Source organism: Parasteatoda tepidariorum, chromosome 7, assembly GCF_043381705.1.
Source record: "Parasteatoda tepidariorum isolate YZ-2023 chromosome 7, CAS_Ptep_4.0, whole genome shotgun sequence".
Classification (NCBI taxonomy): Eukaryota; Metazoa; Arthropoda; class Arachnida; order Araneae; family Theridiidae; genus Parasteatoda; species Parasteatoda tepidariorum.
This window is the reverse complement of record NC_092210.1, coordinates 48754165-48772212: the sequence shown is the minus strand read 5'-3', so window position 1 is coordinate 48772212 and position 18048 is coordinate 48754165. Positions and strand designations below refer to the sequence as shown.

At 29.7% G+C, this 18048-nt stretch overlaps 1 protein-coding gene across 4 annotated transcripts in view; it reads right to left on the bottom strand.

The window, feature by feature from the left end:
- Positions 1 to 333: 333 nt before the first annotated feature.
- LOC107448788 (uncharacterized) overlaps positions 334 to 18048 on the bottom strand; it is a 155542-nt gene continuing 137827 nt past the window's right edge. For all 4 annotated transcript variants that reach the window (XM_071183393.1, XM_043047383.2, XM_016064123.3 and 1 more), the window contains one exon: positions 334 to 4390. In XM_071183393.1, coding sequence (XP_071039494.1) covers positions 2661 to 4373 — 1713 coding nt within the window. In that variant the 5' untranslated portion in view covers positions 4374 to 4390 and the 3' untranslated portion in view covers positions 334 to 2660. The remainder of the gene's footprint in view (positions 4391 to 18048) is intronic.

Here is an 18048-nt window from a genome sequence, read left to right as displayed (position 1 = left end):
AACCAAATTATTTAATAATGAGATTAAGAAAAAGCAAAAATTATGTTTACACCATTCAGAAATATACTCTACATAGTGTTTTAACAAAAGAATAGTGATTTTTAGATCATTACAAGACAAACATCACTAAAATTAGTTTTAAAGCAAACATTTAAAACAAAAGGGTTAAGTATAAAAATGACTAAATGAGATTCTATTTATTAAGTTTACAACCTCATATAGGAAGCATTGGGTATCAACTTTAACCATAGAATTTCAAAAAAGAAGAGAAAAAGAAGAAGCGTGAAAATATTTTTAATTTTTTTTCTTCCTTTCGGTTAGTCTTAAGAAATGTTTTATTTTTTTAAGAAAGAATATAACTAAAAATCACTCAAGAAGAAATTCTGAACAGTTAATTGACACTTAACAAAAAAATTTTACCTCCAAAATAGAGCATCTACTATAGATGACTATGCACAAAATACTTTTGAAAATCAAAGTCCGTAATTCACGTAATTCATTATTTTAAAGTCACTTTCCTCTGAAAGCCTTGATTTTTGTGTTTTTCTCCCACAAAAACAGGACTTTATTTCCACATGTAAAGGCAGAATCTAGGCAGAAAATAACCCGACACTATGGAGGTTTCAAATTCAGAAAATTTTGTTTTTCATACAATTACAAAAACAAAAACCTATTTTTTCAAATTCACAAAAATATAAGTAAATGCCTTAAATAAAAAACCTTTACTGACATTTAAAAAAATCTGTAATAATCCCTGATAACATTAAAACTCATTATAATTTAAAAACGTCTATATTTTACGCCTAAGGTTAATGAGTTTTTTTAGAGGTCTTTTTTAATTTTTTTGGACATAAGTTTTCTACCCAATTATTTAAGTTAAAATATTTATACTTTATAGATATCTTGCACTTTAAATGAAAATTTATGAATTTAGGGTAAAAATGAGTATTCTTTAGACAAGCAAGACTGACACAAATAAATTAAATTATACAAACAAAGTTATATAAGCAAATCTGCATATCATTATACTTTTTAGTAAAACAATTTAAAAATGAAAAGAGAAAAATTTACATCAAAGTAAAACATGGACTTCTCTAGTTTGATGAATATTATAATGAAAATTGCTTACTTTTTATTCGGAATAAATTAAGGATCCAAATAAGAAAGAAAGCAGAAAATTAAATAAAATGAAATATTGATATGTCACACATTTGCGTGACTTTTCGAAAGTCATGAAAAATACACAGTTGGATAAAATCAGATTATCAAATAAATGAAATATGCCGCGATACATACTATTTCCAAAACACAAAAGTAATATTTATTCAAAGTTTCAAAACTCACATTTGTATTTTAATAAAGAGTTTAAATTAAATTCAATAGAAATTAATAAAACCATTTTCGTAACACCCAAAATCAGTTTATGTAAAAGAATAAAATATTTTGATGAAATATTGAAGCTACCTATTTTTTTAAAAAAAAATAGACATAATTATTGAATTTTTTTAAGCATAATTAAGACTGTTGTTCCTAGATAAAAACTAATCCTAAATTCACATTGTTTATAAAACCATATGACGCAAAAATGCCCCAAACTTATGCTAAAATTGGATTTTATTTCTTGGTACAATTTAAAAATTGAGGAAGTAAAATTATTATCAAATCAAATTGTTTTCCGGTGTGTATTTCTAAATAAAGGAAATTACATTATTTTGAAGGGGGAAATCAAATCAAAGGCGTAGTCTCAGAATGATTCTCTAATTTCAGAATTAAAAAATTGATACAAATTAGTATAATATATCAAAATAAAAAATGGGAATTTTGTAAATCGAAAGCTAAATCAGCGTATTTCTTAAAGAAACTGTGAAAATAGAATATGTCTTTATGTTTATTTTTCGGAACAACAGCTTAAGAGTTTTATAATTTATATTTATAACTTATAAAACAAATTCATGAACACTGATGCAGCATTTAAGCAGGAAACAAAAGGAAAGTGAATAATTTAAAAAACACTTATTTAAATACAAAAACAATTATAAGCATTTGGCAATAACACAATATTTTATAATTAAAAAATACGGTATATAGAGCAGTCCACTGAATTTTGAAGTGATTTGCGTAGCACTTCATTTGTCCTACTTTGTAATAATTTATTTAAGTATGAAATCCAGATGATAAAAACTAGAAAAATTGTTTCTGTATGTAATCGTTGCACTAAAATTGAGAAAAATTTCACTGATAATATTTGCGTGTAGTCTTATCAGGGGTGACACATTTTATTTGCAACTGTTTATCTTGTGCACGCTATTCTTCAATAGAAAAACCATTTAGTTGGTTTGTGTAGAACACAGTTTAAAAATCATCCAGTTTTGAAAACTAGTATGTTCATAAAGAAAATTAATTCAAAATTTACACTTTTAAAGTTTAAGCTGTTCGATTGCGAGAAAACATTATTTTACTATTAAATGATGAACAAAAATAAATAAAAACTTCATGCGCAAACTAATTACGCAATATTTCTTATTGACGCCATCTTTGTTCATCAACAAATATTCTCGCTGGTTTTAAACGAAGAAATTTCGTAACGAAATAAACATCTAATGTGAGACTGGAATTGAAATGCAATTGTAAATCAGATCAATTTGAAGTTTCATAAGCGACTATGAAAAAAATCCTAATCTATTTAATGTCCGGGTCGTTCGTTTTATAGCTTCATCTTTATACCTCCATATGGTGGTGTCTTTTAGGGTATAAATACGAAAGTCTGTTTTGCAACTATTTTGCAACGAACCCACGCAATCTTTGCGGTAGTGCTGTAGTTGGGCTAAGCTTGTGTTAACAGAAAATGTAGTGCAGGTCCCTAAGCAATTTAGGGGGAAATGATTGTGTAGGGATACTACCCTTTCGGTGTTGTGAAAACATTTCACATAGGAACCAGGTTTTGTGAAATTTTTACTCCGATACACGTGCTGAAACATATGAAGAAATCTTGGAATGCCTTGTTCGTGAGCTTCGTGGTGCAAATCGTCGCCATCTTGAAGGTCATCCAAAAAGTAGACATTACGCACATTGTAGCTGGCTCTGGTGTAATTTTTTTCTTTCAACGCTTGCCGAACAACTTCTTTCATAAGATCAGACCAATTTTCATACTTAACAGGCATAATTATTTCATCAATATCCAGAAGAACAACATATTCATAAGAATAAAGATTCCTATAGAGGCAATCATTGTAAGGAATTAGTTCGTTTTGCCGTTTATGAGTTAGTTTCGATTTGAGATACAAATGTCTGAAACCTGGCAAATTAGGTTGGTTGCCAGGTAGTGTTATAGGCGTGAGTTGTACCAGTCCTTCTTTTTGGTAATAATTGAGAACTTTTGAGATGTTCGGGTGAACTTCGAGCTCATACAGGAATATTTTCTTCGCCCCAAGAATATTCAACATTTCCATCCATTCTACAAGTCTGACGCTGAGATCTTCGTGCAAAAAATCTAACCCCTTAACACACACTGCAAAGTCTTCCTTTTTTGCAGGTCTGTCATACCGAACTCTTAAATTCGTGGTAGGTTTATCGCAGCGTTTTTCAACTAAGGATACACTTGTCGGTACCTGTCCTCCAGATTCTTTGGTGGGCACTTTGCAAGATATCACATATGGTTGAAGTATGCCATTTTTGTAGTTCCCCCACTTACTATACCACGCATACGTGTAAGTAGCAGGCGTAAAAATGACAGTTTTCTTCTTATCAAACCAAAGCTGACAAATTGTTGGCAAAGGTTTAATACGATCGACCATGCCAAGTATTCTTATTAAAGGCGTGCTTCCTGCTCTCCATCTGTTATCATAATATGCACCATAAAGATAAAACGTTCCATTTGAAGTTTGAAGTCGTTGCCAATATATATTGTTGAAATCTAATTCATAAAGACTAGGAAATTTCACACAGGATTTGCTTCCAATTGGGCGGAGCTTGTTCGCTGACCAATAAGCAAGCGGAAGGTTGGAATGATTAGCGAGTAAAGTCAGAAGCTGTTTTTCATTTAATGCAGGACTGTTATCAACTTGAGGTTCTAAATCTAAGAAATTTTGAGGAATACCCGGCGTTCTACTTCCTGATGGATTATCTTGTATTCCTGGTGGAGATGTGGTGGGGCTGTTGTCAACATTGCCATTGGCAGCTGCTGCTGCGATAGCTTGCATTGACTGTACATTCTGCAGAAGACCCCTGTTCACGCGAGCTGTAAGGTATGTGACAGCTCCATTGTGATTCGTAATACGGAACACCAGGTAGCACAAACATGTCCAAATGCAAATGCCGTACAGAATTTTCTTGAAAGCTCTAGCTGGAACGATACGAAAGGTTGTCCACCCCATCTCTGCTACTGTATGATCTAAAAAGAAAAAAAAAAGCAATTTAATAAATCTATATTAAATTACTGCATCTCATTTTTTACTCAATTAATGAAAAAACATGTTATAAAGAAATGAAGTTATGAATTTTCAATGACAGTTTAAGCATCATGTTTTTCAATTAATAAAGAATATCAGATAAAGAAAAATTGAAGAACTAGAATTACAAACATTGATTGAAAAATTTTGATAACAATGAATAGTGGTAGCTCAATGTGGCTTTCATGCGCTCAAATATTTTGTTAAATAATACAGTTATTTGAAACTTCGATGAACTTAAATTACATCTACAATTTATTTAATATTTTCCAGTTTTATAAAAAAGTGAAACTTCATCTGTAAATAATGATTTGCTGTAAAATTGTAATAATATTAGAAATAGGATTATATTAAAGAGGCTTTGATACAGAGTTGCACAATGCAAGTACACTTGGTTGAGAACAGTGGTTTCCAACTGACGGCCCGTGAAGCCTTTTTTTGTGGCCCGCGAACTAAAATATATTAGTTGTCATTTTTTTGCGGACAATTTTCGTAAAAAAATCTATATGGGTTTAAAATACTCTTCTCGTTAATAAAAACCTAATTTCGTCGTTTCTGAGAAATTTATCATACCAACGGTGCAGAAAAAAAATTATTTCTCAGGTTTTGTTTCCAAGAAAATATTTATTCAAATACAAAAATAATCGCGTTTGTTGCTCTTCTTTATTTCATTTTTTTGTATTTTGTGAATATAAGTTAGCATGTGTGTATCAGAAATTTTCTCGACGAAATTCTCCGATTTAACTTTATGAAACCACTCATTTTGGACGAAAATATTTACACACACATTTGTAAATTTTAAATTTTAAATGTAAATATCCATTCTCTGGTGGTTGCAACAGACAAACCTCAATTTTGTCATTGAACATTTTGTGCGCTACTATGTAAGTTTTAACACCAACCTTTTTAAAGTTATATCATTAGATATTTGTTGCACATTCAGCGTGCACATAAAAATTAGTGTAGCCCGAATTTTTTAATACGCAATTAAATATTTTTAAAAATCTACTTCTTATTTTAATTTGCAATTCAATACAATTGTACAACTTGGTAAAAATCTGACAGTAATATTTAATGTTTCTTCAAACATAAAAGAGTCCTACATAAAATTTTGATAAATAAAATAGTGTAACTTCCTTATCTTTTTTTGATAGAACGAGTTTTAGATATAATCCCGTCTGGCATGGATCGTTAACCTTGAAGTTCAATTACTGTAATAGTTGAATCTAAAATTGAGTAAACAGTATAATTTTCCCAAACTATATAATAACTATTTCAAACTACGACGCACACTTTATTTATATTTAAATTCAAACGAAAACAGACTTGGAAAAAAATGATAGCTTAGTTAGTAATATTAACTCAATTTTATAAGCTTCCGCATTAAAAAAATGCAATAAAAATAATTACTAAATTTAATGGTTTTGCATTTTAAGTCAATATCAAAGATAAATAAGAATTTCCTTCCTTATCAATAAATTAGCTCCAAGAATTACGAAGTAACTTTTTTAAAAAAAATGTCTAGTTAAAACATTTTTTTTTCTATATACATTTCATTTATGCTCCGTTCATAAGTTTAAGTAATTACTTTTAGAATGAAAATAAATTTTTCCCATGTTTTTTTGAAAAATTGAGGAAGCTTATTTATTTGTTAACTTTAAATAAACATCTAGGATTTTAACCAGTTCACACTCTTCCGTTAATGCACTTTAATAATGCAGTGTAAAATAGATGAACGACATATGTTACACGGATTTTTTTATTCACATATTTTGTTTACTTATTTACTTTTGTTTACTTGCTTTCTTTAATTGCATTTTTAAATATTTTTTCCATTTAATTATTTCCCATTTTTTTACCATTTAATGACGTTTGACATTGTTTTTAATTTTTTTCAATGTTTAAAAATACTGCACAATTTGACTCGCTAAATTTGTAATTTGACGAAAGGAAGTAAAAGATGGCTATTCAATGTCAAATTTTTGAATTATTCTAATAATTATAATCAGAACTGTATTACGTGCAAATTTTCAAAAGCCGGCATAAAGCGTGCCATTTGGAAACGTTCCTTTCTCCTGTTTTTATAATCGAAAACCACTTGCATGCGAGTCATGCTTCTCATTTCGAGTAGAAGGTATAATAAACAAGTATCTTAAATCCTATGGCGATACAATGTCTTCCTGTGCCTAAAACTATAGTTTTCAAAACGTTCCAGAACACTTTTACAAAAGGGCCGTGAAACCAATTTCTATCTACTCTCAAAGAATAAGAAGCTCAATAGGAAGCTAATAAACGTAACGACAATTATATATAATACATAATTTAAGCCATTTTTATATCTCAACAGCGTATAATCGTTATATGTTGATTCTACAGATCTTTAAAAAAAATTTTAAAATAAAACTTACAATAAATCAGATAAAATCAAGTGACAGATGTTTTAATATAATTTGATAGCTCATCCTGAAAGCTCAAGAAAGTAAATCACAAATTTTTTTTTAACCTAATTTCACGTTTCCAGAAGAAAAAAGATCCAAATTCATTCATTTAATTTCTTATTTATATTTCCCACTGATATTCCATTCATAACTTTTTCCAGCAAAAATATTAAAGTTAAAGAAATCTAGGATACAGTTCAATTGTTCCCTTATTTATAACAAAAAAACAAAACTTCCAATCATTCATTATCCTTTAACAATAGAAATAGTCATTCAAAATTTACTTACGCTTCGGTTATGCATTTACAGGGAGAAAAAGAAGAAAAAAACCATCACATGAGATGGAGACCGACGAAGTTAAAATATTCGTATACATTTTGTATTTGACTTTTTAAATCTTAAACTAGGTTACAATGCCATAAAGAATAGTTGGAGGAAATGAAAATAAAATTAAATTCCTACAATTTATAAAAGCAAAGTACTTTTAAGTTAAAAAAAATAATATAACAACGCAAACCAAACACACATTAAAGATCATATTTCAAATTGTATTTTTAAACTTTGCTAATGTGTTTAGTGATATTTATGAGGATAAAATAATGATTATACTTGTACTTATTTTGATGAAAAAAAAGATAAAAAAACAAAAAATATAAAATATTTAATCATCTGATTTCCAATGTTATGTTCTCAATCTAACCAAAACATTTGTCACTCTTCTTGTTACCCTCCTTCTCCCTGCCCATATCATTTGTTAACAGTCTCTGACGTTAAAAATAAGGTGATATAATATATCGATATCGCGATTACGATACATCACTGATACCTTTTTTTTTAAAAGTACTAAATAAATTGAGTGTTTTACGAATACTTTGATTAAGTTGTACCTATTTTTTTTTTCTTTTATCAGAAAATTTTTTTTTCAATCGCAATTTGTCCGTCTGACTATTGAAGAAGATAATTTGTATGCACGAGTCAAATAATGCACCCTTTTTGTTGTAGTTCATTTACGTCACACTAGAGCTACACAATGGGCTATTGGCGACGGTCGGGGAAACATCCCTGAGAATGATCTGAAGACATGCCATCACAATTTTGATCCTCTGCAGAGGGGATGGCACCCTCGTTTCGGTAGCCCAACGAACTGCGCACGAAGTCGAGCACTTTGCGGTAGATCAGTTTAACGAGGACCAATACCGCACAACCTCGGTCCCTACGCAGACTGATCCAAGTGGTCACCCACTCGCGCACTGACCGCAGCCAGTGATGCTTGACTTCGGTGATCTGCTGGGAACCGTTTCTTAATGTTCAGTTTGTGGGAGTAATGCACCATTTTCTAACAGTCATTTGAAATTTAAAAGATATACACTACCGTTGATTAATTTAGAAAAAGGCTACTGCAATTTGTTTTATGGTTTATTAATTTTTGATTGTAAACTAAATGGAAGTAGTTTGAATTGACAAAACTCGCTTTTGCACATTAAGATTTCATTCATTGTTTGAGAAGTAGCTAAAGGATTAAGAAAAATTATTAAAAGTTATAAAAAGGTATTGTTTTTCGGTAAAATATTTTTTACTCTTAAAGTTATTCATCTTGATTTTCATCATTTTAAATTCAAGCTAAAGTATTTCAAAATTGTTAACCAATAAGTAAGTTATATAAATTTTACTAAAAGCCTTGTGTGCAATCGTGTCCAGTCAGTCAACATATGCCCTTGAAATAACCTGAACAAAATTGAAAAACCTTATTAGAAAATAACTTTTTGGTACTAGTACTAAATAATTTAGCAAAAAAATTTAGCAAGTTTTTGTAACTACAAAAATAGAAATTTAAAAGGGATACGTGAAATTAAAGTTGCAATGGTAACCAAGAAATAAAGTTTTAATTTTAAATGCCAATTTAAAAAAGTGATCACTGAGAAAAATGATTGATGTTCACAATTAAATCTTTATGGAATTAAGAAAAAAATTTTAGAAGCATGAGCAACAGCAAAATGAATTCTTTTCACTGAATTCATTTTAAGTCAATGATATCCACTTTTGAAGGAAATAAAAAATTGTCATATGCCAGAAAACAAAAATTATATCAAAGTAATTAAGAGGGGTGGTGAGGTGTAGCGAACAGGTGGCTCTGCTCCCTAATACGCTTTATTGGTTTGCTTATAACTTATTAAGAATAAAACTTACATTTTAAAAGAAAAATTTCTCTTCGAAATATAAACTGCCAAATTAAGAAAAGGCAACAAAAAAAGAAGACTGGCAATGTAAGAAAAGAATTCTTAAGAGGATTTAAGGGTTGATAGTGCGAAATCTTTCTATGCAAATTAAGCTGATTTAAGACAGTTGATACTACGAAATATCACATTCCCAAATCAACAACAGTACATTACAAGATAAGGAAGAATTTACATTTGATCCACGGTCTCTCGGGAATTCTCGGTAGAATCTAGAAATTCCAAGGGTGAAAAACGTAGTACTCTGATGTTTCATTAGATAGAAAAGATAAATGTTTGCTCGGGGAACAATCTGTTGTTTTTCATTCGCCAATTTCTTTGTTTCAATCCATCGTCGATGCTAAATAACCCTTTGCTTCTTTTTGTTTTGCAGAAGAAAGATATGTAGAATGTACGATGTTTAGTCAAGAATTAATGCTTTCTAAGTGATTGTTTTTCATGTAGATTGAATTCAAGAAAAAGGATATTTTTATATATTGCTTGTTCTGTAACCATCGCACTTTAACGGTATTTTGAAAATTCCTGGGAAAAGTGAAGTAAAAGTCACTAAGTTACTTGAAATACTCGTATAGGGTGATATTTGTTACAGTAGCTTTCAAAAATTATTTCACTACTCCAAAATTATTCCACTACTCCAAAATTATTCCACTACTCCAAAATTATTTCGGAGAATAAATTTTTTTTTAAAGAAGGTGGAACTTATTACTTTGATGATGGTTGAGCGAAAGGTTTTAGGTGGTGATAGAAATATATTTTTCAAATTGTTGGCCAGGTTTTTCATTTTTTAAGAATGAAAAATATTCAACAAAATTATTTTATTCATTTTCAATTGACCTGAAAAATTTATTTTTTTAAAAACTCTCTTATTTCTTTATTTTTTTAAGTTTGTGTCTGTTAATTTAGATTAGCGACAAATTTCAACAAGAAAAAAATATGATAAATTCTGCTTTTTCGAAATTTCTATTGCCAATCAATACAAATATTTAGTTCAAGCTAGTTGGAAAGTGGTCACTATTTTGAATGCTTTTGATTTATCCCCACAAAAGACACGAAAGCTTAGAAAAACATAGTGAAATAAAAAAAGTACTTTTAATACATGAAAATAATAGTTCTATTTAAAAAATCCTTGCCTATCAAACAAGAATATTACGTGATTTTGCCCTATAATTAGCATCGAATAAACAGTTTCCTTAATATGAAAATTCCAATCTATCTTATTAAACAAACCATGTAAACGATTGTCTCACACAAAAGACATTAAAAAGGGTTCAGTTTAATAGTTCACATACGAAAGGAGCTCTATTTCTCGTAGAATAATTAAAGTGGATTTCTTAAATTAGAAACTAATCCTTATTTGTTGGTAAACTCCCATTTGGTAAACACGCGAATTTTGATCAATTGAATCACGAAACTTTATTGTGAAGAATTGTTGTAAAGATATTAAGAGGGAGTGATGCGTAGTTTCGAGGATAAATACACGAAGCATTCAAGTTCTGGGCTGTATTTAATTAAGATAATGAACCATCTTTATAAATTTATTGTCGATAGCCATTTTAAAGAGAATACGGAAAAATTGTTAAACTAATATATGTATATAAGTATTTAATGACATTGAATGGATGGCAGTAATTAAGCTAATGTGAATTGGAAATAATCCGTTTATAATACATATTAATTAAAACTAGTGTGTAGTTTAATAAATAATAGTATTTCGAATAAAATTTTATATGCTATTAGTTATAATCGTTTAGTTGTATTTAATTTTTTTTTTCCTTTCTAGAAAGAATACTAATTTGTCCGACTGCCTCAGAAGTATTTCTGGGTGATATTAGAATTTTTAATATTGCTATATATTGTAAAAAAATATTGATACATCGCAATATTTTAGATATAACTAATTAATATGCGTTTAATGTTGCACAATGGAAAATAGTATATTTTTTCCTAAGATTTTTCTTAACATCATAATTTTTAAAATAACATAATTATAAAAGCTTTACAATATGAAAATCAGCCTGATTTTTTTAAACAGTTAACTAGTTTGAATAGAAAATAATATACATAAATTCTGAACTGTAAATTATTAAAAACGTAAAGGAAAAAAAAAATTAAAGAACAGCAAAGATTTCGACAAAAAGCGATGAAGAATTATTTACTTTTTTAATTATTTGATATATAATACTTAAAAGAATAAATAGATAAATAAAAACTAATTTCAAATTATTTTTTATATAAGTTAATATTTAGCAAATAAATTGGGATTTTAAAAAATACTCGTAAAGTTGTGAATTGAGCAGGAACTAAACGATTAAACTGAATTTTCATTTTCATTTTTCCATTTAATCAGTTTTTTTTAAAAAAATAAAGAATATAAAAGTCTCCAATTAAAGATAAAGGGTTTTTAAAAGTCCTATTAATTCACCTGACGCCCGGAGGCTGAGCGGTAGCGCTTCGCGCTGTCGTGCCACAGGTCCCTGGTTCGATCCTCGGGCCGGGCAAGGTTGACTCAGCCTTTCATCCCTTCAGTGGGTCGATAAATGAGTACCAAGCATGCTTGGGAACTAAACACTGGGGGTTCCGCGTTCGGCTGACCACCTGACCGGAACATCTGCTCCTGAACCCCAGAGCCCAAGGACAAGAAAACTGAGATGGGCACAGTAGGCCTTGGCCCTCTATGGGCTGTCGCGCCACTGAGTTTAGTTTAGTTTATTAATTCACCTAGTAGCGGGTGGTTAGTGTCACAACATTCTATAAAACAGCGAAAAGTGAAAGTCCAAGTATGTATTTAAAGAAATATAATTAATGTAGCGTTTAAGGGAATGTTTACCAGAAGCAGTTTATTGCACATTTATTTTAGCAGTTTATTCATAGCAGTTTATTGCAGTTTACTGCATATATTTTTACAAATTAAAATCTCGCATTAATGAACTATAACTCTAATATTTTGATTTTTCTTAGAATTTATATCATGGAGGAACTTTAAAAATGGAAGCTGGTTGGAAGAGAAAAAAATAAACAGTTAGGAACACTTAAAAGGTATTTGCTAGTACTGGACATTCTTGTTATTACCCTTCATCCTATATCTGCTTCTTTTATTTTCCCAGTTTACGTTTTTGCTTCTTTATCCATTAAATATAACTTTAAAAAGATTTTATGTATTTTAAACTTACGAAAAATTCATCTCAATTTGATACTGCACTTATAAATATTGGACAATTAGTCTTACGAATTTAAATATTTAAACTTTTCTTTTTCTTTTACGAACTTTTTCGTAGCTGTAGATAAATAATGATTTTCATTCTTATTGTATTATACATTGTTTATGTTAGTGCATTAATTGAGTTGAAAAATTTCTTTTCTTGCAGGTAAAAGCTTCATCAAGCTACTTTTTGCCCATTTCAGTTTCAGTACTTTTCAGAACAAGGAACTACTGAGTCACATTGCTACATTATTATTTTAATGGTTATAATACGGATAGTAACTGCAACTTTAATTCTCAAGGTACTTTATTCTTCATTTATCTGCAAATCCAAATAAAAATGCAACTTCCATTGTATTGTAATAACCGTAATGTAGTGAATACTAATTTATATTTGATAATTATTAATGAGAATGAATGTCGTATTCTAATTAAGTGGAAATATTCAACATCGATAAATTTTAGTTTTAAAAATTACCTTATTTCAAGAATAAAAAGAGTTATTTAGCAAAACCATTTCAAAATTATGTAAATAGGCTGTCGCAGCGTTGGCAATGCTAAAAAGTTAGTTTTTCCTCATGTATAATCCGAATTTTAATTGTGACGTTATTCTTGCAGACTTGAAATTTTAAAAGCTTCGAATGCTCTAAATACCTAAATACCTGGAAATTCCATATAGTCTGTAATATTTAACTATTTATTTTTAAATTAAAGAAAATAATATGAGCATTCTTATTATTTACTCCTTTTTTTTTCTCATGCTGTGTCAAGCAAGTATTTTAATTGTGATAGTGACAACAATTATGGTAACCAAGCCTATCATTTGTCTTCTAAATTGATAACTTGTGAATGATAAAATTTAAATTAAATATTGAATTTCTTCATTTAATTTGTTTTCTTCATTTCCTTTGGAACAAAATACTGAAAAAAGGTTTTAAGTCCTATTTGATTTTATTGGTGTTCTACCAAACAACAATGTCCAAACTAAACCAATTATTGTGATAGTTAGAATAACAAATTAGCCAATCTCCCATTTCAAAAAAATAATACCATAATGTTTTCATTAGTCAATCAGTGCAGAACTCGATAAATTATTCCAAAAAATTATATTCGAGATAACATAAATTGAATCAGGTTACATACACCCTGTTTATGGGGATAGTCTATAAAATAAAGCAAATGCCCTCATCGACCTTGTCCAAGGCAAGGTCATCAAGCCTCTTAGCACTTTATAAGAAAAATAAAAAATAAGAAAAGGCCAACGCCTCTTCGAAGACAAGGTAGTTGCCATAAAGAGAACAAGCCCTGGAGGAGACAAATTGAAGTTTGCAAACTCTTCAACGAACAATCGAGCTAAGTAGACAAAAAGAAAAAAAAAATGGGTTGAACGTCCAGGGTTGCAGCATGTCTATCGGTTGTAAATCGAATAAAATATTCGAATAGATCATAAAAATGAGAACACCCAAGCTCAGAAAATATGTTCATAAAAGTTGGAACAGAAGTGGAACTGAAAAAAAAAAACGAAAATAAACGATCAAAAAATGAGATATTTTCAGTCTCAGGAAACAAAAAATAAATTATCGTCTAGGTTTGCAATGCGTAATATGGGGATGTTGCTAGTAGAGATGGTTATATTCTCAGTAGGAGAAATTTTGTATCTGCGTTAGTTACAGAATCTAATCACATCCGAAAGTAGCAACTTACTTTTCAAAGATACATTACAAAATAATCGTAAAATATGTGATTCCATTATGCTGCAAAAAGATTTGTTTTCTCTTTTTTTCATATTTTTTTTGTTTTGTTCATAATTTCTTTTATAATGAATACTTGAGGATTTTTAAATCATTTTATGTATGGATTATTTGATTGCTTAAGACTTTCTGTTTCCCCTGTTAAGTCTACAACCTTCTGCGTAAATTTAGTACCAATAGATGATTAGTTTCATTTCTGTAAATGAACTGTGCTGGTAGTGGTTTCAGACAAGAAACATATTAATTACAACTGCTTCAGACATCCATAGCAAGAAATAAGGAAAAATGGCAAAACTAGGTAACAACATTAGTAACAATATCCAGAGTTTTTATTGGATCGGCAAATCACATATTATCATCCGTAATAAACAAGAAATGATATGTAAACTGTCGTTTGAGTGAAAGTGAAAGTTAATGGATAATTTACTGTATTCACCTAGAAATTATCCATACATATACATATGTAACTGCAGAAGAATTTTTTGGGTGTTGAATAACAAGTCAAAGCCACCAACTTATTATATATACCAACCAACCATATATAAGCCACCAAATTATTAAATATATTAAGTGATTAAAGCTGCTATTTAAAAATAATGTTTAATAAAAAAGTAAATATTATCATGGATGGGTAGACATGCAGATACTTTTAGTTAACAGCTTGATCGGAGCCAAGAAAATTACCAATATGCAGTAAATGAGGGTATGCAGATACCTTCAGTTAACAGCTTTTAATGAAAGTCAAGAAAATGCCAATATGCAGTAAAGTATGTTATAGTACGATTAAAACTAGCTAAATTAAGTCTTATGAACCAACACCATCAATCTATTAAAGGAAAGGAGAAATATTAAGTGGTAATACATGATTGTTTCATCAACAATACCACAATATCTTAGGGGGGCATTATGTTGAATTAACAATTTATGATTAATTATTAATTTTAATACTCACTATAATGAGTAAAAATCGAGATTTTCTACTTCTTTCCACTAACTCTAGCTAATTCTATAAAAGGGTGTGGGAGTGGAGAGAATTTCAGATAGTTTCGGAAATATTTTCATACGAACTTTTCTGTTTGATAAAGCTGACTAAAATATTGTAATGTAAGTTTAACTGCCAATAAGAAAATTTAAAAAAATTTAAAATGCAAATTTAAATCCAAAGAAAAGCAAATTGTATCCAAATCGATATGTGTGCTTCAGAGTTATCATTGTGGTATTAAACTAAAACCATATTTAGTAAAACAAAAATTTGCTACCCTAAAACTATAAATAGTTGAAAATGTTTCAGGCTTGACTACTTTTAAAATTCACTTTTTGGATAATTTAAAATTGCATCAAAATTAATTGGTCCAAAAATTAACTGGTTCAAAAATTAATTGCAAAAATTAGTTGGTCCAAAAATTGCATCAAAATTAATTTGCTCTCTAAATTCAACTATAGTAAACATTTTAGAAGACATAGCATATTATTATTTTTTAAACAAAAAAGGAAAGCTTATTTTCACTTACAAGAAAAGGCATATTTGAAATAGTAAATAGAAGGTCATAACCATGTGCGCATTTTAATTAAAATAAAACACCTGAAAAAGGAAGAAACTCAACTTAATGAAAATCACGTACAAATTCAGATTAAGCGTCATTAAATCTAAGAGCAAAATAAAAAATTCTTCATTTTTTTCTAATTTAAATAAAACATTCGATATAATCTGATAGTATCTGTTAACTGTTTAAGAACCCATCAAATCAAAATTTCCGGAGCTGGCAAATCCTCGTGACAAACTAGATAAACAAGAACAGATGAGGAAAAGAGGAAAAAAATGTATCTACGTTTCTGAAAATGGCGGAGAGGGAAAAAAATGGCTATAACAGCATTCTCACATAATAATCGAAGTTCTGAGACAATAGACGGATAAAAGGAAATACATCTATACATAAACAGGTAGCAATGACATTGGAATTGAAAAGACCTATTGAAGCGCAATCAAACTCTTCAAGAAAATTTATACCTCGTTTTGAAAGCAATTCTTTTTGGGGTCACCTACATCTGTAGCTTTCTCTTCTCACTTTCACTTTCAGACAATTTTGACTTGCTTGGATGCACTTGGAACATGCTGAATTCTATTTATATAAATATCTCAATAATTATAAGCGACGTACGCAGCTTTCATCTCATTCAAGAGTTTTTGAAAAAAAAAATTTTTTTTCAATAGATCAAGGAGAATCTCATAGAAGCATTTATTTTCAAACGGAAAGAGGCAAAATAAGCTTTTCATGTGTACATATTTTTAGCGATTTCAATAAATATTCCCCTAAGGTAGATACATATTAGACTATTAAAAAGTAAGGTCTGGTAGACATTGCCGAAATACATAGATATTTCTTTTTTTTCTACTCGACGATTATACTATATTGAAATTATTTCTGCATGCAACTGACAAGGAAATGACGTAGAGAGTAAAATAAAATTTTGATACCAAACAAAATTACTCAGTCATACTTAAAAGTTCCAAATCAAAAATGTTACTCATTTGGAAGCTTCTCAAATGGCTTCCTAGTTACTTTCAAAAAATAAGTAGAAAAAAAAATAAATTTTCAGCTACAAAAAATGGAGAGTCTTCTTAAATCGGCATTTGAAATGCCGTTCAAGTTTCAATTTTATTTCCCACCTATAACTTTATTAAATGTTTTGTTAAAAGTTCTTAGTTTTGTTAAGTTCTTACATTTACTTGGTTAAAAAATTTCATCGTTGCGCTCAGAACGAAAAATTGAGGTCTTACAAATTTATTAATTGACATATGCTTGATTTCAAAAATCTATGCGATAATACACTTTTACACAAATTTACGCAAAACAAGTTGAAAAAGAAAAAACAAATTAAGACAACTCAATTTGGTCCATAACTGCGTGCTTGAACTAAGTGTTTCGCATGACAATGCTTAATACATTAGAAACGTTATGTTGTTTTAATTTTTCATAACCCAAAACTTGCTTAAAGGTCTCTAAACTGAAACAATGTTGAAACAGAGGTGCGTAATTAAATTAATCGAGAAATTTTTCGCAATCTTGCATCACCGCATGCTCACATACGTAGGTTAAGAATCTGAGCAGCTCTGTAAAAATCGAGGTTGTTTTGTGGTGATTGTCCCGCAAAAAACTTTCATACACCAGAATGTGAGATGATACGTGAGAGTACTCCAAATACTTTGTGATACACACCCATAATTTGTGCTTTACTGCAAAGTTAAATATTTCACGGGTGATGATCCTGGTATTAGCAAGGAATTAGTTTTCTGAAGTGTCCGACACTAATATTTTATTTTATAACAGTCGTTGAATTTAAGTTTACCAATGTTCAATTCAGCAGTCTTGTAATTTTGAACCCAGCCCAGCAGACAAGGAAACTCCTGGATCAAGCATTGGGGTTAACTAACTTTCGTGTGGGGACTTTTTTGATGGAACTAATCCATACTTGAAATATATGGAGAGGAAAAATTCAGGAAAACCTTCCACGGTAGCCTAACGGCAAGGGGATTCAAACCCATGATCAGTCTACCACTGATATTTTATCTCAGCACTGTGGTCGGTGTGAGGTGGGAGAAAAATTCGTATCAAGCAGTCACCATAGGGATACGAGCCTGGGTCACCTCTTTGGGAGGCAAACGCTCTATCCTCTGAGCCACTGCAACTCTCTGCAGTGATAGTGAGTTTAGCTCAACATTTCACGGGTATAGAAATTTTACTAATAATATTTTGAAGCTGAGATATTCTGTTCAACTTCTTAACGCCAAACGAGATTTTTTGTGGATGTCTTCCAATTTTCTTTTCAAATAAAAATTGAAAAATTCCAACCATTTTATGCATACTGAATAAATGTGTATGGTATAAAAATAGTTAAATATTTAAAAACTGGCAATTACTAAACGAAAAAATCATATATAATTTATATAGTATAAAAAAATTTTTATAAAAAAATTAT